This window comes from Capricornis sumatraensis, chromosome 17 (genome assembly GCF_032405125.1).
Source record: "Capricornis sumatraensis isolate serow.1 chromosome 17, serow.2, whole genome shotgun sequence".
NCBI lineage: Eukaryota > Metazoa > Chordata > Mammalia > Artiodactyla > Bovidae > Capricornis > Capricornis sumatraensis.
In genome coordinates this window covers 63878080-63898735 of record NC_091085.1, presented here as the reverse complement: position 1 = coordinate 63898735, position 20656 = coordinate 63878080, and the positions used below count along the sequence as shown (strand labels likewise).

Here is a 20656-nt window from a genome sequence, read left to right as displayed (position 1 = left end):
TGTGATCAAGCTTAAGTCTTAGTATAAGGTTGCTTCTAGGAGCAAATAGTTCATGATTTTAACGCGTTTTAAAAAAAGTATGGAAAGATGCAAGAATCTGGATTAATTAAAACAAATTCTCTTAGAATGTATCTAATTATCTAATAGTTTTGCCTTTTCTTCCCCAAAGCACAAAGTGCCTCGTTCTGTCCTGAATACCTTTCAGGGTACCCTATATTGTAGGCCGGGGACTGCAGTGGCTGACTTCATTCTTTTATACTCCAATAAAAATTAATTTAAAAAAAAACCACACTAGATGGTGAGCAACATTCCTTGTTTCACAAGTTAAAAAATCATTTCTTAAAAAAAAAAAAAATTTCCCCCAAATCTTGGCAAGATCAAGTGCGGTTAGGAGAATCAAACGCTATGTGCAAATATTCTTGCCAGTTGAGAAAAGCGCAGACAGAAAGTGAAGTCACTCAGTCGTGTCCAATTCTTTGCGACCCCATGGACTGTAGCCTACCAGGCTCCTCAGCCCATGGAATTTTCCAGGCAAGAGTACTGGAGTGGGTTGCCATTTCCCTCTCCAGGGTATCTTCCCGACCCAGGGATCAAACTCGGGTCTCCCGCATTGCAGGCAGACGCAAGAGGGGATAGGAGAATCAAACGGTATGTGCAAATATTCATGCCGGTTGAGAACAGCGCCAAGTTCCCCCCAAGACCTTCTCCAGGCCGTTACGGAAGCCAGTGAGCATGCGCAAAAGTACAAAGAGGCGGGGCAATGTGGGTTGCTTTAACAAGTGTGAGAGAAAAGCAAGGCCTTACCATTTCTGCATTTATAAGGTTGAACAAAGAAAAAGGCAAAAAGCTTAAAAAAAATCGAAAGCAGCTCAATTGCAATTCTTGAAACAACAGTCTTGCAAGCTCAGTCATAACTCTTGGGAACTCCTCCAGCAGCGAGTAGCTAGATCTCCCTCTGCAAAAAGAAAGGCCAAGCCTGGTGCATTGACCCGGGAGCGCCGGACGGCCCGCGCTACAGAGCTCCGCCAATCAGAGAGCAGAGTGGGCCTCCCCGCCGGTGACTGGAGGAGCGGGGATGAGGCGGGGCGGTGGCTCACGCGCATGCACTCCTCGGCCGTGTGACTTGAGCTACCTCGGTACAGTGTGCAGACTGCTGTGAGTCCGCAAGCCGCTTTCTCTGCTGTCTTGACCCGCTCGGCTCCGCGATGCCGGTGGACCTGAGCAAGTGGTCCGGGCCTCTGAGCCTGCAGGAAGTGGATGAGCGGCCGCAGCACCCGCTGCAGGTCAAATACGGCGGGGCGGAGGTCGACGAACTGGGCAAAGTGCTGACACCCACCCAGGTACCGAGGGCGGAAGGGGTGCAGCTGCTGGCGGCTCGGAGGCTCTCAGGTCGGCGACCCAGTAGAAGTGGGGAGGACGTTCCGGCCTCTAGTGCGCCGGATCCACCTAGGGAAGGCAGTCGCGGTGCCCAAGCCGCAGGCCTGCCGATCGCTCCCTCCCCCTAACCAGCGCCCGGAACCTGGCACGTGGCGGGCGGGGCTTGCCCTGTGGAAGAAATTGATACACTCTCCTGGGACTTCGAGGAGCAGGCAGGGGAGGAGGCCTTCCCCCGGAGGAAGTGGGCAATGGCTATTCACCCCCCCCAGAGTGTCCCCTCCCGGCCGGGAATATTAGGCCGCAGTATGGGGAGTAAAAGCTCCACCCGAGGGCATTTGACGCATTACGTAACTAGTGAGCAGCAGGGCCCTGTGATTCCTCCTTTGTTTTTAACTGTCTGGAGCTGGAAGCTACACAAAGGTAGGTGCGTTCTGCAGCTGGAAGGCTCGAGGGTAACGGCCGGCCGTGTTTTACCGTTTGGCTTTTGACCCCCGACCCCCTCCCCACTTGGCTAAGGCCTAACCAGGTTCTGGCTGCTGCAAGTGGGGGAACTAGGTGCTCGGACACCGTGGCCAGTAGTTGGTCCTGAAGCTTCGGGGCAGCAGTGCGAATAAACAGTGCTCAGATGGTTTATTAATTTAGATGTTTACAGAGTTTATTGTTTTGGGTGTGTAAAGTGCCCGTCTGGCAGCCTCTTTTTGCCAAACTCACTGTCCACGTCTGTCCATCTTGGTTTTCTCTGCCCTTTTAAATGTACACTTAATTCAGATTTCACTTTAGCAGGCCCCAGATAATGTGGTCTCCAGTCTAGAGATTGTGTCATTGCAAATAATGTAAGGTTGTTGTCAGCAACCCTTGAAATCCTGACCTACCTCTTTCTGTTAATAACATGCTAGGATACTAGCCCCATAGTGTTGTTGGGACTAAAATAAATAACGTATATTAAACATCAGTTCTGGGTTCTTAGTAGAGTCAGTACAGTTGAGCTTTTGTTAATAATTTCTGTGCTTGACTTTTGAGGAATCCAAGGTCAAAGAAAGAGTGCTGGTTTCTTCAGCATTTCTGACTTTTAAGCTCCAAATCTGTTCCTTTCTACAGGTTAAGAACCGGCCCACCAGCATTACATGGGATGGCCTTGATCCAGGTAAATTGTACACCTTGGTCTTGACAGATCCGGATGCTCCCAGCAGGAAGGACCCCAAATACAGGCAAGTTGGAGAAAGATGGGGAATAGTGGGTCATCCAGTGTGACCCAGTGCTTCTTGCACTGTGTAAGTCCCTTGCTGCACATGCTGTGTGGGAAGAAATAGACTCAATTTGGGGTGTTCACTTCCATGCTTAAACCCGAGTGTGCTTTTTGCTCCCTAGAGCAAGATTCTAGAATGGCCGAGAGCTGGATCTGCTCAGGCCTGTTTTTGTACAGCTCCATGAGCTGAGAATGACTTTAACATTTTTAAAAGAGCAATAATACTTTGTGACATGTGGACATTACATGAAATTCAGACTTTGGTATCCCTAATTAAAGTTCTGTTGGCTGACTTTGCCTGTGATTTTGTCCTGACTTCCTGTGATGCTGATGGTCCTCTCTTCCTCCATGTAGGGAATGGCACCATTTCCTGGTGGTCAACATGAAGGGCAACAACATCAGCAGTGGCACGGTTCTCTCCGATTATGTGGGCTCTGGGCCTCCCAAGGGCACAGGTCAGTAAAGGTTGCATTTGGAAGGAGATGGGAGGGGAGCCTGGGTGTATATTAGGATTGGTATAAAGTGCTACAAACTCTTAGTTTAGCTTTTAGAGTTTTTTATTTATGAGAGCCCTTACCCTAGTGAAGATTTTAGGCAACTTAGTTCCCTTCTAAAGCAGCTGCCTGACGGGGACATTCAGACCCATTATAGTGTCAGGTGGCCAGAGCCCTGGGTACTTGGTTAGATGGACGTTTTTTTAGAGAATAGTGTATTGGACCTTGCCAAGTTGGATCGGTGCTGCCTAGGCTAATGGTGGGAGATGCGCTGTTATCATGTTGTGCCTGACAGGTGTTTCCATTTCCTGGAACAAGGAACTGGAATGAGGCAGAACACTTGATCTTGTACACACTGTTCAGCCATTAGTTACTCTGAAGAGGTACAAGAAGGTCCCTGACAAGGGACCTGGTTTATCTGTAGGCCCAGAAGCTCAAAGCCCTCTCATGCATTCGTAAGAGGGACCTCTCTCCCAAGCATCTCTTTAAGTTCTCTAGAGCCAGTTATAAAATCAGGCAGTTTAATTATGGAAAGTATACCTATGAGAATAAAGCAGTTCTCTCAAGTAGCAGCTGTGTTCTCATTAACAAAAAAAGCTTCAGTGACTCACTTCTTTTTCCTTTTCACATTTGTTTAGTAAGCTATAATTTACATATAATAAAACACACAGATCAGAAGGGTTTAATCAATAAATATTGACCACTGCATACATCCATGTTAGCACCATGGGAAGTAAGATGTAGGATGTTTCTGTCACCCCAGAAGGTTCTTAAGGGACTTTTTAAGTTAAATTTCCCCAGAGCTAATCATTTTCTGGCTCTTCTCTCTATGGATTACTCTTGCTGTTCTTGTATTCTTATAAATGGTGTCATGCAGTATGCATTTGTGACTGGTCTTCTGGACTTAAGGTGGTGTCTGTGACACTCATCCATGTTATTATGAGATTAGTAGCTCCTTCCTTTTCATTGCCAAGTAGTATTCCCTTGTGCAGATATACCACAAATATACCTCAGTTTGTGTAGCCATTCCCTGGACATTTGGCTTGTATTTCTAGTGTTTGGATATTATGAATAAATTTGCTGTTGCCATTCTTGTCCTTTTATGGGCATGTTTCCATTTTCCTTGGGTAAATACTTAGGAGTAGAATTGTTGAGTCATAGAAGTCCAAAATGGTTGAAAAACATCTATACTCTAATCAGCAGTATTTCAGCAGTGTACTGAAAGAAAGTTTCAGTAGCTCCATATAAGATCCATGCCATATGTATTGATAGAACCATTCCAAGATTCATCCATGTGGTAGCATGGGACAGGATTTCCTGCCCTTTTTTTTTTTTTAAGGCTGAATAATATTCCACCGTATATATATACTATGTTTTGTTTATCTTTTCATTTGTCAGTGGACATTTGGAGGGCTTTCACCTCTAGGCTGTTGTGAATAAAGTTGCAGTGAACTTAGCCCCCTCTCATAAACGGAGTGGTCTGGGTCCCTCCGAGTTGGTGCATTCTCAGAAAATGGGTGACATCTCCCTCTCAGATGCTTAGCTCTGTGTATGTCTTCCCTCCTGCCTCTCCCTCCAGGCCTGCACCGCTACGTCTGGCTGGTTTACGAGCAGGAAGGACCACTGAAGTGTGACGAGCCCATTCTCAGCAACCGATCTGGAGACCACCGTGGCAAATTCAAGGTGGCCTCTTTCCGCAAAAAGTATGAGCTTGGGTCCCCAGTGGCCGGCACGTGTTACCAGGCCGAATGGGATGATTACGTGCCCAAGCTCTACGAGCAGCTGTCTGGGAAGTAGAGGAGATGGACACTGTCCCAGAGTTCCCAAACAGTGTTTCAGTTTAGTGATGCATGTAGATTTTCCTCCATCTCTCTGCCTAAGCCCTGAGCGGTCAGATTTAGATTTAGGGTGACTTTTCTTTCCTTCTGCCTGTATTGTATAATTTTAGGGGGGTTATGTTTTGATCAAATTTGAACTCCGTTTTGGTGGGGGATTCTTTGGTACTATGATGCAGTTTATCAAAATGTTAATACAAGAACAACAACCCAGACGTTAAAGAAGAAAAAAAATTCTGGTAAAGGACCAGGTCTGCAGTATTAAAACAGAACTTCAAAGAATCTTTAAGGGAGGTTGAAAACAAAAAAGAGATTGATTGCCTCTGCCTTTGTGAGCCTGAGCACAGAACTGTGTGTGAAGGCACCTACTGGCATGTATTTTCACGGCTCTGTCTCACCAAGACAACCAGGGGCCTGCATGTCCACTAACCCCCAACATCTCAGGCTGGTTACAACGTGTCAGTGTCCTGCTATGGCTTCTTTAAAGAGCAATACTGGAAAAAGCTCCATAGAAGAAGTTGCTTTGCTGTTAAAGCCTGGCCATCTAGGTGAGCAGCACGGCTGAGTAAGAGGTTATCAGAATCTGAAAGTCTGTGCTTGTTAAATTGATCACTCCTTGGTTTAAAAAAGAAAGCCGGTCTGGAGTTGGTGAATGTTGTGTTAATTTTGCTGTTTGCTTATAGTTGAATAAAAATAAAAACACTGTGTAGATGAATGCGGGCTTCAGACACTTTGCCTTTTTTGGTGTGGGGTTTCATAAATAATGAGACATCAAGAGACAATCTCTAGGGAATTCCCTGGCAGTCCAGTGGTTAAGATTCTATGCTTCCACTGCAGGGAGCCTGGGTTTGATCCCTGATAGGCGGAAGATCTGCAAGTCACGTGCTGCAGACCGAAAAGAAAAAAACCCCCCGACCATCTGTTAAGTGAGAAGCCCCTTTCCCTGATCAGCAGTAACGATTGGGACTTGATTTAGGAACTATACAGGGGGTTCATACTTATATACGTGCCATTACACAACAGCAAGAGCAACTATTAAAACTGGAGGTCTTAAAAAAAAGTCACAAAACTTTAGGCCAAATCTTGCCTGTAAAGCACCTTTGTATTTTCTAAGTGGTCCTTTCCAACCTGAGTGTGAAGCTGGTTGAAAACATTCCCTTTTGGTGTAGTTCAGTATAGAAACCACAATGCTAAGAAGTTAGTCCACGCTTCTCATTGTTCCGACCGTGATCCGTATAGATCAGTACCAAAAAAGGTGGGGAAGGGGAGGCGGAGGTCTGTTTCACTGACCCGGTCTGTAATGGAAAGGCATCCAGGCCAGACCTGGCAGTGTCAGTCAGCAGGGCTGGGCCTTTCCCCACCTTTGGCTGCAGTACCTCCTCCTTTGAAAAAACTGTTGGGAAATGTTGCCTCGTGTAATCTCTGGGGATGAGTAAGGGAGAAAGTAATTTTTTTTAACGTCAGGGTTTTAAAATTCAATTTTTAAACAATATTTTGTAAAACAAAAGCTATAAAGGGAATGGCTACCCTATTGCCCTTAAAAATAAATGAAAGGGACTTCCCTGGTGGTCCAGTCGCCAAGACTGGGCTTCCAATGCAGGGGGCCTAGGTTCAATCCATAGTCGAGAAACTAGGTCGCTCACGCCACAACTGAAAGATCCATATGCTACAACTAAGACCCGACCAAATACATACATACATAAATATATATTTTTTAATGTAAGAAGCAAGACATGCACTTGTTAAGACATGGAAAAGAAAATGCCTAGCCTCCTCCATGGCAGTTAGCAGTTACTTGTTTTCTTTCAGAAGCAAATGTAAATATTCATATCAGCATATATCTGCATATATATTGTTTAAAGATTAGTCTTCTATGCACTGGTATACGTTGTTCTGTACTGTTCCCCCTAGCTAATGTACCTTCATGTCATATGTCTTAAGGTAACAGGTCACTACAATTCGTATCATTATTTTGAATAAATTATCTACTTTATAGATGTTCCATAATTAACCAGTCTAGTGCCTTCTGTGGTTAGATTATTTCTGGTTATTTGCTGTTTTAAAGAGTGCTTCAGCAAACTTTTCTATATGTATAAAGTGCTTTTGTGAGTAATTTAGTGGGGTAAATCCTTAGCATTTTCAGTTCTGATACTGATAAGCCATCCTCCAAAAAGATCACTCTGATTATATTCATGTCAGTGGTACATGAAAGCACCTGTTTTTCCATCTGCTTACCAATTTTCTCAAACTTTACCTGTTTGAACAGTTTGATATTTATGTATATTTTAAATCATTTATTCTTTTTCTCTAAACTCCTGTTTTCTTTGAAAGTTTTTAAAAATCTGCTAACTCACAGTATTTTTTTGATTCTAGATACAGAATCTAAAGAGTAATGAGGAATTATAGTAACCTATTAGTTTCCTTGTTAAAACAGGTATGGACTCATAAATGATTCAGAAAAAGGTAAGCAGCCCAACCAAAAGTATCAAGTGTATGCACAAGAAGTTCACACAAAAAAGAATACATATGAAAGCATATATTAATAACCTTAGAAGCAAGGGGATACCCTGTTTCACCTGTTAAATTGGAAGAAGTGAATTTGCCCTCAGGCACCCAGCTAGGAAGTAGGGGATTCTGGTTCTGAATGCAGCTCTGGCCTCAGAGCCAGCTCATCACTACTTCACCCACTTGCGCACAAATTCCTTTTGAGGTTTAGCATCCTCATGAAAAAATGGGTGGGAGGGAATCATTAATCTGCCTTATTTACCTCAAAGGGTTTTGGAGAACCAAAAAATGATCTGTTGAGATTAAATGGATTAATACAGATTAATAAACTTGACCTGACTGACATACAGGGATCATGTCTACAAATGGCTCACTTTCCTAAAGGCTACACAAAAGTGTGTCTATAGGTTTTAGAACAGAAAGACACAGGAGTCTGTTCTGTAACATGGTGCAGCTTTAGCAGCCCTGCAGAGCCCAATATTTCTAATAAATCTGAACCCTTGGGAGCTGCTCATCATGCTGACTTAATTATAGAAAACATGGCAATTACTCTGGAGGCCCTCATTCCCTGGTGAACACAGACTCTAAGACCATATCTAGTCCAAGCTCACAAAAATTTTCTTGTTTTCTTCTAGAAATTTTATAGTTTGATTCTTTACTTGAATCTATCATCCATTTTGAATTAATTTTTGTGGATAGTGAAATAAGGATTGGTGTTCAGTGTTTCCCATGTGGATGTCCAGTTGATCCAATACTATCTACTGAAAAGATTTTCTTCTCTTCATTAAGTTGTACCTTTATACAAATATATATAAATTGACCATATGTATTAATCTATTTCTGAATTGTCTGCATGGTCCCATTGTTCTGTGTCTATCTTTTTGCCCATAGTAAAGTGTCTTGAAAACAACTAATCTCAAAAATATACAAGCAACTCCTGCAGCTCAATTCCAGAAAAATAAATGACCCAATCAAAAAATGGGCCAAAGAACTAAATAGACATTTCTCCAAAGAAGACATACAGATGGCTAACAAACACATGAAAAGATGCTCAACATCACTCATTATCAGAGAAATGCAAATCAAAACCACAATGAGGTACTATTTCACACCAGTCAGAATGGCTGTGAGCCAAAAGTCTACAAGCAATAAATGCTGGAGAGGGTGTGGAGAAAAGGGAACCCTCTTACACTGTTGGTGGGAATGCAAACTAGTACAGCCACTATGGAGAACAGTGTGGAGATTCCTTAAAAACCTGGAAATAGAACTGCCTTATGACCCAGCAATCCCACTGCTGGGCATACACACCGAGGAAACCAGAACTGAAAGAGACACATGTACCCCAATGTTCATCGCAGCACTGTTTATAATAGCCAGGACATGGAAGCCACCTAGGTGTCCATCAACAGACGAATAGATAAGAAAGCTGTGGTACATATACACAATGGAGTATTACTCAGCCATTAAAAAGAATACATTTGAATCAGTTCTAATGAGGTGGATGAAACTGGAGCCTATTATACAGAGTGAAGTAAGCCAGAAAGAAAAACACCAATACAGTATACTAACACATATATATGGAATTTAGAAAGATGGTAATAATAACCCTGTATGCAAGACAGCAAAAGAGACACAGATGTATAGAACAGTCTTTTGGACTCTGTGGCAGAGGGAGAGGGTGGGATGATTTGGGAGAATGGCATTGAAACATGTATAATATCATGTAAGAAACAAATCGCCAGTCCAGGTTAGATGCAGGATACAGGATGCTTGGGGCTGGTGCACTGGGATGACCCAGAGGGATGGTACGGGGAGGGAGGTGGGAGGGTGGTTCAGGATGGGGAACACGTGTACACCCGTGGCGGATTCATGTTGATGTATGGCAAAACCAATACAATATTGTAATCACCCTCCAATTAAAATAAATAAATTTAAATTAAAAAAATAAAGTGTCTTGAGTACTGTAGCTTTATAGCAATTCTTGAAATCAGTAGAGTAAGTCATCCAATTTTCCTCTTTTAAAAATTTGCTCTGGTTATACACATACATTTTAGGATCTGTTTGTGAATACCTATAAGAAACTTTGCTGGAATTTTTATTGGGATTTCATTGAAACTACAGATGGATTTAGGGAGAATATATATCTTAATACTATTGAGTCTTCCTATCCATGTGCAGAGGATGAGATGGTTGGATAGCACCACTGACTCAATGCACTTGAGTTTGAGCAAACTCTATGAGATTGTGAAGGATAGGTAAGCCTGGCATGCTGCAGTCCAGGGGGTTGCAGAGTCAGACATGAATTAGCGACTGAAGAACAACAATTATTGATATGGTGGGATTTAGGTCTTCCATTTTACGTTTTCTGTTTGTCCTTCTTTTTCTTTATATCTCTGTTCTCCCCTTACTGCCTTCTTTTGGATTATTTGAATTTTTAAATTTTTAATATTATGTGAATATCTTAATTCATCCCTTGGATTTTTGGCTAATACTTTTTTGGGTTTGTTTTTGGTTAAGTTACTCCAGGAGTTAAAATATACTTTTCTTTTTTTAAACTTTTTGGTCGTGCCATTCAGCATGTGGGATCTTAGTTCCCCAACCAAGGATCAAACCCATGTCCCCTGCAGTGGAAGCTCAGAGTCTTAAACATTCATTGGACTGCCAAGAAGTCTTATACATAACTAATTTTTCATAGTCTGCTTAAAATAAGAATTGTACCACTTCATGTAAAATCTAGAAGCATGGCAACCATATGGGTCAAATAACCCCAACCTTTAATTTATGGTTCTCATATGGATTGCATTTATATACAGTGAAACCCTCCTCAGACAATGTTATATTTATTGTTTATATGTATATATCTGTGTATTTTAAAGACTTACAGGGAAAAAAACCTTTTCTATATTTATCTAGATATTTACCATTTCTTGCTCTTCCTTTCTTCCTAGAGATCCAATTTTCCTTCATGTTATCATTTCCCTTCAGTATGAGGAACTTCCTTTAGTGTTTATTGTAGAGTGAGTCTGGTATTGGTTTTAGTTTGCTTTCTTTCCTCTGTCTAGGTTGCTTCTCCACAATCCACCTGCTTTTATTCCTCTGTATCCTCAGATAGTTGTTTTTGCATTTTTGTCTGTTTTTTAGCTGTAGGAAAAGCACACAGCTATGCCAAACTAGAACAGAAAAATGTTTTGTTTCATCATTTCTATGGCAAATATATTACTAAATTAAAATCAGAGGTATATGTAATTCTTACATGTGCATGTTTTCAGCTACCCAGGAATACTTTTTTTTAATCAACTAATTATAGTTGGTGGTAAGTTCAATAAATAAATTTTTACTCAGTTAATTACACATCAATGGTAAGTATTCTCTGATATTCCCTATGACTGTAATTTTTCCTTTAAACTCCTGGCTGCACCTGTCCTTGTCCACTATTGATTTAAATTACTCCATGCTTATTTACTTTTCAGTGGAGATTTAAACCATGAGCAGACCCCATCCATCTTACTTATTGCTACATCCCCAGGCACACAGTAGATGCTCAGTAAATATTTATTGAATGCATGAGCTGAATGTATGCTGATCCTGGCACTTCTGACCTCCCCCTTAGTTTTTCCTTTATCTATAGCACTTATTTCTATTTAAGATCATTTAAAATTGTAGTTCTTATGTGTCAACATTTTCCTCCTACCTCTAATGTAAGCTCCATTTGGGTGAGGATCTTTAAGGTTAAGATACATTGACAGAGCATAAGCATCTGGCATTTTACCTGACATACAAGGTACTCAGTAAGTATTCAGTGAATAGTTTCAAACCAAAGGGAAGCAGCCCTTATAATATTTATGACAAACCTATAATAATTAACTCAGGGGAGTTTAGTATATGCTGGAATAACACCAGACACTGGCTCTCTGCTCCCGTCTCCAGTACTTTTACACCTTTTCTAGCTACTATTCTGGTCCCTGTCTATTCTTACTGCTTAAGGTACTAGAATTGATGCTTTTGAACTGTGGTGTTGGAGAAGACTCTTCAGAGTCCCTTGGACTGCAAGGAGATCCAACCAGTCCATTCTAAAGATCAGCCCTGGGATTTCTTTGGAAGGAATGATGCTAAAGCTGAAACTCCAGTACTTTGGCCACCTCATGCGAAGAGTTGACTCATTGGAAAAGACTTTGATGCTGGGGTGGATTGGGGGCAGGAGGAGAAGGGGATGACAGAGGATGAGATGGCTGGATGGCATCACTGACTCGACGGACGTGAATCTGAGTGAACTCCGGGAGTTGGTGATGGACAGGGAGGCCTGGCGTGCTGTGATTCATGGGGTCGCAAAGAGTTGGACACGACTGAGCGACTGAACTGAACTGAAGGCACTAGAAGGAGTTGGAAGACAGTCTGTACCAGGTGTTAGGATCACAAACCCACACTCCTTCTGATAACTCTACCTTGGGACATATCATTGATAAAACTGGGGAGGGAATTTTTATAAAGCTCAGCACCTATAATCTCACAGACATAACGCCTTTACATAAGCTAGCTAGCTGGTTTTCACTACAGACAGAAATGGATGAAATAAACTACAGGAAGTTTAATGTCCCTTTGCATGGCAGTGTGACTATACTTAGGAGTATGGGTTCAGAAATCAGATAGGTCTCAATTCAGACTCTATTGCCTCCATTTACCCTGGTCTGAGCTTACTTTCTCATCTACAAAATGTTTATAGAGTTCTATCACATGGTAGGCATAATGCAGTACAGCCTTTTCCAATATTACTTTCTGATGTACCTAATATAGGAATTTTAAAGAACTAAGCTGCTTAGGACACTGGATGTTAATTATTAAAGGATGGACTTCCCTGGTGGCCCACTGGTTAAGAATCTGCCTGACAATGCAACGGATATGGGTTCAATTCCAGGTGAGCAACTAAGCCCCTGAGTCACAACTACTGAGTCCACGCACCTTAGAGCCCATGTTCCACAACAAAAGCCACCCCAGCAAGAAGCCCACATACTGCAATCAAGAGTAGCCCTTGCTTGCTGAAACTAGAGAAAGCTCACGTGCAGCAACAAAGACCCAGCACAGCCAAAAATAAATAAATTGATTAAGTCTTCATGCTAGAGATCACTTCTCAATGACCAGGGCTCAGAACCCTAAGAATATGAAATCTTACTGAGACTGTCTTGACCCCAAAAAACCATACCCTAGAAGTTATATATTAATATTTTACTCCCTCATTGTCATCTGCATAAAATTATTCTAATAAAAGCTGACTATGAGGGGAGGAGGTATCTACTATTACAGTGGGATCATTTCAAAATTTGCTTATAACGTCTTCTTCATAGCCTGCTTTTAAGGTGCTTCACTTCTCTGAGAGACGGGGATCAAGACCATCCCCAAGAAAAAGAAATGCAAAAAGCAAAATGGCTGTCTGAGGAGGCCTTACAAATAGCTGTGAAAAGAAGTGAAAAGCAAAGGAGAAAAGGAAAGATATACCCATTTGAATGCAGAGTTCCAAAGAATAGCAAGGAGAGATAAGAAAACCTTCCTCAGTGATCAGTGCAAAGAAATAGAGAAAAACAATAGAATGGGAAAGACTAGAGATCTCTTCAAGAAAATCAGAGATATCAAGGGAACATTTCATGCAAAGATGGGCTTGATAAAGGACAAAATGGTATGGACCTAACAGAAGCAGAAGATATTAAGAAGAGGTGGCAAGAATACACAGAACTGTACAAAAATATCTTCACAACCCAGATAATCACGATGGTGTGATCACTCGCCTAGAGCCAGATATCCTGGAATGTGAAGTCAAGTAGGCCTTAGGAAGCATCACTACGAACAAAACTAGTGGAGGTGATGCAATTCCAGCTGAGCTATTTCAAATCCTGATAGATGCTGCTGTGAAAGTGCTGTACTCAATATGGCAGCAAATTTGGAAAACTCAACAGTGCCCACAGGACTGGAAAAGGTGTTTTCATTCTAATACCAAAGAAAAGCAATGTCAAAGAATGCTCAAACTACCGCACAGTTGCACTCATCTCACATGCTAGTAAAGTAATGCTCAAAATTCTCCAAGCCAGGCTTCAACAATACATGAACCGTGAACTTCCAGATGTTCAAGCTGGATTTAGAAAAGGCAGAGGAACCAGAGATCAAATTACCAACATCTGCTGGATCATCGAAAAAGCAAGAGAGTTCCAGGAAAACATCTATTTCTGCTTTATTGACTATGTCAAAGCCTTTGACTGTGTGGATCACAACAAACTATGGGAAATTCTGAAAGAGATGGGAATACCAGACCACCTGACCTGCCTCTTGAGAAACCTATATGCAGGTCAGGAAGCAACAGTTGAAACTGGACATGGAACAACAGACTGGTTCCAAATAGGGAAAAGAGTACATCAAAGCTGTATATTGTCAACCTGCTTATATAAAACTAAGATCATGGCATCTGGTCCCACCACTTCATGACAAATAGATGGGGAAACAGTGGATGACTTTATTTTTGGGGCTCCAAAATCACTGCAGATGGTGATCGCAGCTGTGAAATTAAGACACTCCTTGGAAGAAAAGCTATGACCAACCTAGACAGCATATTTAAAAGCAGAGAGATTACTTTGGCAACAAAGGTCCGTGTAGTCAAGACTAAGGTTTTTCCAGTAGTCATGTATGGATGTGAGAGTTGGACTGTGAAGAAGGCTGAGCAATGAAGAATTGATGCTTTTGAACTGTGGTGTTGGAGAAGACTCTTGAGAGTCCCTTGGACTGCAAGAAGATCCAACCAGTCCATCCTAAAAGAAATGAGTCCTGAATATTCACTGGAAGGACTGATGCTGAAGCAGAAACTCCAATACTTTGGCCACCTGATGTGAAGAAGTGACTCATTTGAAAAGACCCTGATGCTGGGACAGACTGAAGGTGGGAGAAGAAGGGAATGACAGAGAATGAGATGGTTGGATGGCATCACTGACTCAATGGATATGAGTTTGAGCAAGCTACAGGAGTTGGTGATGGACAGGGAAGCCTGGCATGCTGCAGTCCATGGGGTCGCATGACTGGGCGACTGAACTGAACTTCTCTCAGCAATACATTCTCCTACGACTGGCACAGTGTGTGTGTGTGTGTGTGTGTGACATGTGCCACCTTCTATTCTTAAGAGTAAAAAGGTGAACTGACAACTTCAGACAGTGTGACACCATCTTCAGCTCTGTAGAAGAACTTGAAGACACAGCTTTACCTGAAAATCTTGAATGGCTCTTCCTGAGGGGCCATGGAGAATGGTTTCTGGAGGGCGGCTCTCCTGCGTTAGGAACTGACGAATCTAGAAAGGAAACTTCCTGCTACAAGAACACAGCAAGGCAATGTGATGAACACTTTTATTTACAAATATAATTAAAAGCTCTGACAGTTATCATGCTCTTCCTTGGAACCTGAAAAATGTTTTGTTTTTTTTTAAAGTGCATGCAAAAGAAGTAAAGCCTTTTTTTTTTCCATCATTTTTTATTGTAAGAAAATACACAGTTTGAAAGTGTGAATAATGCAATATTTATGACCAAGATATGGGATTTAGGGAGGGGTAGGGAAATAAAGAAAAAAGATCAAGATGATCTGATTGAGAGACAGTGTTGAACTCCAAATACTGAATTGGAAAAGGAGGGAGGTGGGGAGGACTAGAGGAGGAAGTAAAAAAATTTGATCAGAGAAACAGTTAAAATACAATATGAAAATAAGTAATACCTCTCCTTAAATTCCTTCTATACACAAAATACACGATTTGCCAAAGCCCAATTTGTGCTACTGGGATTCTGTGAGCTCCTTAAGTGTATTCACATCCTCTGCAACAGCAGAAAATGATTATGATACAATCAGAATATGCTGAAGACAAGTTAAACTCTTGCCAGCAGGTTCTTAAAAATCACAAGATCTCTTCACCCCACCCACCCACCCCATTCCCCAAAAAAGTAATAATATGTCACCACTGATATGTACATCACAATTAGTTTCTGTAAAATGTATCAAATTTTCAATCTTTAATAAAACTTTGTTTTTTTTTTTTAATTCCTGATGAATAAATACCAAAAAATAAAATAAAATAAAATAATGCAGCAGCTAGTTAAGGTGTAAGGCTGCGGATATTGTGTCTCTCTCCCCCTTGGCATTTATTATTATTATTTTTTTTTGCTTTACTTTCACAGATTGGTGGTAATGAGTGATTGCTTAAAGCAATATACATCCACTTTTTGTTGTTGTTGTTGGTTTATTGGTTTTGTTAAAACTGTGTCCAAAGTTTTCACTGAAACATTTTGAATCACATCAATACTGTGACATGTACTATGAATAGAAGAGATGGCCAAGTTCTGGCCAGCACTGAAAGTTGACACGGGGGGAGGAAGGGGGCCCCTGATGGAGTAAGAATAAACAGGCACTAGTCCGACACGATGTCAGTAAGAGTAAGAGAGAGAGAGAGTGAGAGCAACGCCCGTTAAAATGGGGAATGTGGTTTTGTAGGGTCTGAATTTTTTTCTGTTTTCTTTTTTTTTTTTTTTGTAAATGGCAAAAAAATTTAATCTCATCTATAGTCCTCCTTAGGAAAATCTAATGTAACCAAATTCCCAAATCCCATTCTGAGGCTCTCCATGTCAAAAGTTTCAATCTCTCGCTCTTGCCTTTCCAATAGGTACTTTATTCTCTCGCTGCGTTCCTTCTGAAGGGCAGCCAGCTCTTCTTCAATCTGAAATAAGCACAATGAGCAGTTCTTAATGGAAAGGAGCCCCTAACAGCATACATATACACAGAGATGCACACAGATGACACACAAACACATGGGAACCAAGTGTTAAACTAGTCTGGGGCAGGCTGGGAGAGTCCTGTGATTGATGCTGTGTGTCTCATCCATCATATTTAAAAGTTGCTCACAAGAATAAAAATGTCTGGGGCCACCTGGGGCTGGCACTGCCCTGCTAGCAAGTCAAGCAGCTGGACTGATTTAGGTCAGTGTCCTGTCTCAGCAGGAGATGGTTCAGGAGAAGCTAAAAGACACTCAAGAACAATTAGATTATGTAGCTTTCCCAGAGAGAGTCAAAAGCCCCCTGGGTCATTAGCAATTTAGTTCTAGATCAGGAGCTGGGAAAATAGTCTTTCTCGTTGACCTCTGGGAACTACCAGAAGAAACCCCAAATAACTAGTTAAGCAAATACACACTTAATGGCTTTGAGATGCTTTATGGCATCTTTTCTACTTCATATTCCTTGTAACATCTAAAAGCAATAAATATTTAAAAATCTGATAACATTAAGTATAGCAATATCAGTCTCTCTTCATTTTGATTTTTTTTAACAGCTCTGCTGGTGCTTTCTTTTGGTTTAGAAACAGCTGAGAACAAAAACCAGATCTGCATTTGGCTTCTTTGGGCCATTCAGTGGCCATGCTATCAACTTATAGTACCTTTCATATGTCAAATCAGCTACCTAGTTACCTGTGTCAGCCCTCAGACTGTGAAGGTGGAGGGTTTCTGAGCAGAGTAATAGACAGAATTCAGGCTGTGGGATCAGATTTACACATGTAATCTAAGCCTTTTGAGCCTCAGCGTCCTGCCTGTGGAATGGGGACTGTGCCTACCTCTCAGGCACTATGAGGGTCAAAGCAGGTGCATAGGGAGCAGCACCTTGTTAACCCCCGGTTACACAAACAAGGGTCATGCTCAACCTCCATCCAGTGGTACAGGACCCCTTGGCAACAAGCTCATACCTTCTGTTCAAGATGTGCTCTGCGCAGAGACACCCTCTGCTCTAGCTTCTGGAGCTCACGTTCATGTTGTGCCTCTGTTTGCATCTTGATTTTGCTCTGGTAGGCATTGAGTAGCTCCATTTCCTGCTGGAGCTGTAGCCTCAAGGCCTGGCATTCTGCTTCTTGAGCCTCATCTAGCCGTAACTGTGGGCAAAGAAGACACATACTGTGATTGGCTCCTAGCTTACAGTGCATGGTGACTACGGGAGGATGCTTCCTTGTCTGGACTGAATTGGGCCCCTCAGGAAAACAGATGCCCTGGCTACATTCAGAGTTACAAATCAAAGATAGCACATTTGGCCTGATGGGCTACAAGTTCTAAAAACACTTCCTTTTTAAAAAAAACATTCTTAAGAAAGCAAAAACATTCTTAAGGAAATCTGGCTTTCTTAAAACTACACTAGCCAGGAAAGCGCCACACTCCAGAGATTAAGCCTATAGGCTTTCAGAAGCAGACTCCTGAGCTAGAATTCCAGCCTCACTATTCACTGAGGTGTGTCACCTTAGTAAGTTACTTAATTTCTCCAAGTCTCTCTCTCTCTTTTTTTTCCATCGCAAGCAAGTAACAATAATATTTCTTGCTTTCTAAGATTTGTATGAGGATTAAATGAAAAAATTCATATAAAATTCTAGGCATAGTTCTTGATGTCTACCAAAGGATCAGTAAACATCAGCTGCTGTCATTATTTTGACTAACCATTTCCATATTTAGATATCTTTAAGCCCCAAACCATCATACATTTAGATATCCTTAGCTCTAAGAATAAGAAGAAGAAAAAAGAGCCCAATCTCCATAACATTTGAGGAGTATACCACAGCACCATTATGTTCTAGCAAGTAAAGCTGGTCCCTATAATGCTGGCTATACTTTATCCTGCTGGCCAGCCATCAAAAACTCAAGTCGTTCAAAAATCTCTTCCCCATAGAAGGTAGCCTGGATAATCTTAAGGGGCATATTCCAGTTTGAAGTAGTGAAATCTAGATAAAGTTTCCCTTGCTCCCTGCAGCACCCATACTTTGTATTATTTATTCACCAGGATACTGATCCTGTGTGGGGAATGGGCCAAGGCAAGCAGCAGAAACGCCAGCCTTTCAATAAGTACAGTCAAAAATTTAGGGCCATTAGCAGGACTGTGTTTAGGGATGATGGCCCTCCTGTCCCACCAGGTTTAGTTTGGTCTAGATTTAGCAGGCCCTCAGTTCAGCTGGGGACTATAAGATTAGAACCCTTGAATTAGACAGTTCTGTCTACCCTGAGTATATTGGCATGTTTCCATACAGACTGCTTAGCCAAGATATTTACTTTCTACCTTAAACGGCCTTCCCTATTCTGTACAATTTATGACAAGTAACATTTCTTAATCTCTTGACTGAGTTATGGCTTTTTGAAATGTTATTAGAATAGTTTTATAAAGCTATTTTTATAGTGTCTTCTTTTGTACTTTTGGAGAAGTGTACTCTATCAAAGGAACATAAAATAAATAATGGAGTTATGTTTCCAAAGTACTTTCTAATAATTAATCCTAACCAATTTTCACTCAAACCCACTAGAGGATGCCACTCTTCTCATTTTCCCAATGACAAGTGAAGGGAGAAGAGATACTAGACACAAAGAAGGGTCACTCTGTAGCAGCAACAAGCTCAGGTAAAGCCAAAAGGGTTTATGGCTCCCAATGAGGTTGTTCTTGATTCCCTCTTGATATGGGAGGCTTCTTACCAATAAAGGGAATGAAGTCTATTGTTTTCTACCTGGTTTGGCTAACTGTCATGAGTACTGGCCAGAGGCTCATTCTCTGGACAATTCAGACCACTGAATCACCTGTCTTCTTTTATTTCTGGCATTCCATTATTAATGTCAGTAACTATGTTACTCTTAACCAGCTCTGACTCTAAAAACGTGTCAGTCTAGAAATGAGAGGATATTCCAGTATTTAAAGTTGCACATATCAAATCCATTAAGAAGTTTTATAAAAGTATAGGTAAATAACAGGTCTGTTCCCTCTACTGGGTTAAATTCAAGAAAGGGATGTCACAGAAGCAGCATAATGTAGTAGTGGCCAGGCATACAGGTTTACAGGGTCCCCCCAAACGTGTTCAAATCGCAGTTCCACCACTAATTAGCTACTTACCAGTAAATGACCCTCTAAGTCAAGAGTGGGTACACTATGGCCCAAAGGGCAAATTTGGCTTGCTGCCTATTTCTGTAAATGAAGTTTTCCTGGAACAGACACGCTCATTCATGGCTGGACTATCTATGACTGCTTTTGTATGACAATGGCAGAGTTGAGTAGTTGTGACAGAGACTCTGTGGTCCACAAAAGCCTAAAACATTTACCATCTGCCCCTTTACAGAAAGTTTGTTAATCTTTACCCTAAGCAAGTAACAACTTCAATAAACCTCAGTTTCTTCACAGGTAAATCAGGGTTTAAAAAAAGTAACTACTTCAAAGGTTAGAGGGGATTCACAAAAATTAGATAACACAAAATACTTATGACAGTCCCTAGCACATGGTAAGTGGGTAGTAAAGGAAGCTGTAATTATCATCTGTACTTTTATCTCCTCCCTGCCACAGAAGGAAAGGTTATTTCTCTTCTTTTATTCAAGGGCAATCATGAACCTATATTCCTGACCCTGTTCTCTCTCATCTTATGTAGCAAACATCCATTGAGCACTTGTTGGATGCTAGGCATTGTAGCAGATGCTGAGAATTACAAATAGGAACAAAACCCAATCTTTATTGGAATTCCACCAATCTTTGTGTCCCCACTGCTAATTCTCTCCTTCTTACCTTTAACCCCTATATGCACCCCTTGCCCTGATCTTACATCTCATCTCTGACCATCCTGAAGGGGCGCTTATCTTACCTGTCCTCCCAGCAACATTTGATACTGTGGGCTGCCCCTTCCTTCCTGGATTCTATCCTGTCTTCTGAGACACCGCACTCTCTTGGTTTTTCCTCCCTTCCTCTCCTCTTCCAGTTATTCTCTACCCCTCACTGGGTCATTAAATGTGGGTGCTCCTTAGGGCTTTATCAGTCTTCTTCCTCTAACCTCCCTTCCTAAGGAGTCTCATCTATCTCAAAGGTTTCAATTACCATCTTTCTGCAAATGATTCCCATAACCACACCTCTATTTCAGACTTCGTTTCTGAGATCCAGGCTAGCTTATCCACACTATACGAGATATCTTCATTTGGATGGTTCCCAGGCCTTCAAGCTCAACATGACTAATATATATATATATGACTTATATATATATATATATATATATATGACTATATATATATGACTAATATATATATATATGACTTATATATATATATATGACTAATATATATATATATACACACACACACACATATATATATATATACACACACACACACACACACACATATATGTGTGTGTGTATTTTTC

General features: G+C 41.4%; 2 protein-coding genes across 3 annotated transcripts in view; one reads left to right on the top strand and one right to left on the bottom strand.

Moving 5' to 3' along the window:
- Positions 1 to 1124: 1124 nt before the first annotated feature.
- On the top strand, positions 1125 to 5589 carry PEBP1 (phosphatidylethanolamine binding protein 1). Its single transcript, XM_068989834.1, has 4 exons — positions 1125 to 1340; positions 2476 to 2585; positions 2978 to 3078; positions 4697 to 5589. Exons 1-4 carry the CDS (start codon positions 1206 to 1208, stop codon positions 4912 to 4914), a joined length of 564 nt encoding a protein of 187 aa, XP_068845935.1. The 5' UTR covers positions 1125 to 1205; the 3' UTR covers positions 4915 to 5589.
- A 9835-nt stretch (positions 5590 to 15424) lies between these two features.
- TAOK3 (TAO kinase 3) overlaps positions 15425 to 20656 on the bottom strand; it is an 83524-nt gene continuing 78292 nt past the window's right edge. For both annotated transcript variants that reach the window (XM_068990272.1, XM_068990271.1), the window contains 2 exons: positions 17202 to 17384; positions 15425 to 16185 (listed from right to left, as the gene is read on the bottom strand). In XM_068990272.1, the coding sequence (XP_068846373.1) occupies positions 16024 to 16185; positions 17202 to 17384 (345 nt within the window). In that variant the 3' untranslated portion in view covers positions 15425 to 16023. The remainder of the gene's footprint in view (positions 16186 to 17201; positions 17385 to 20656) is intronic.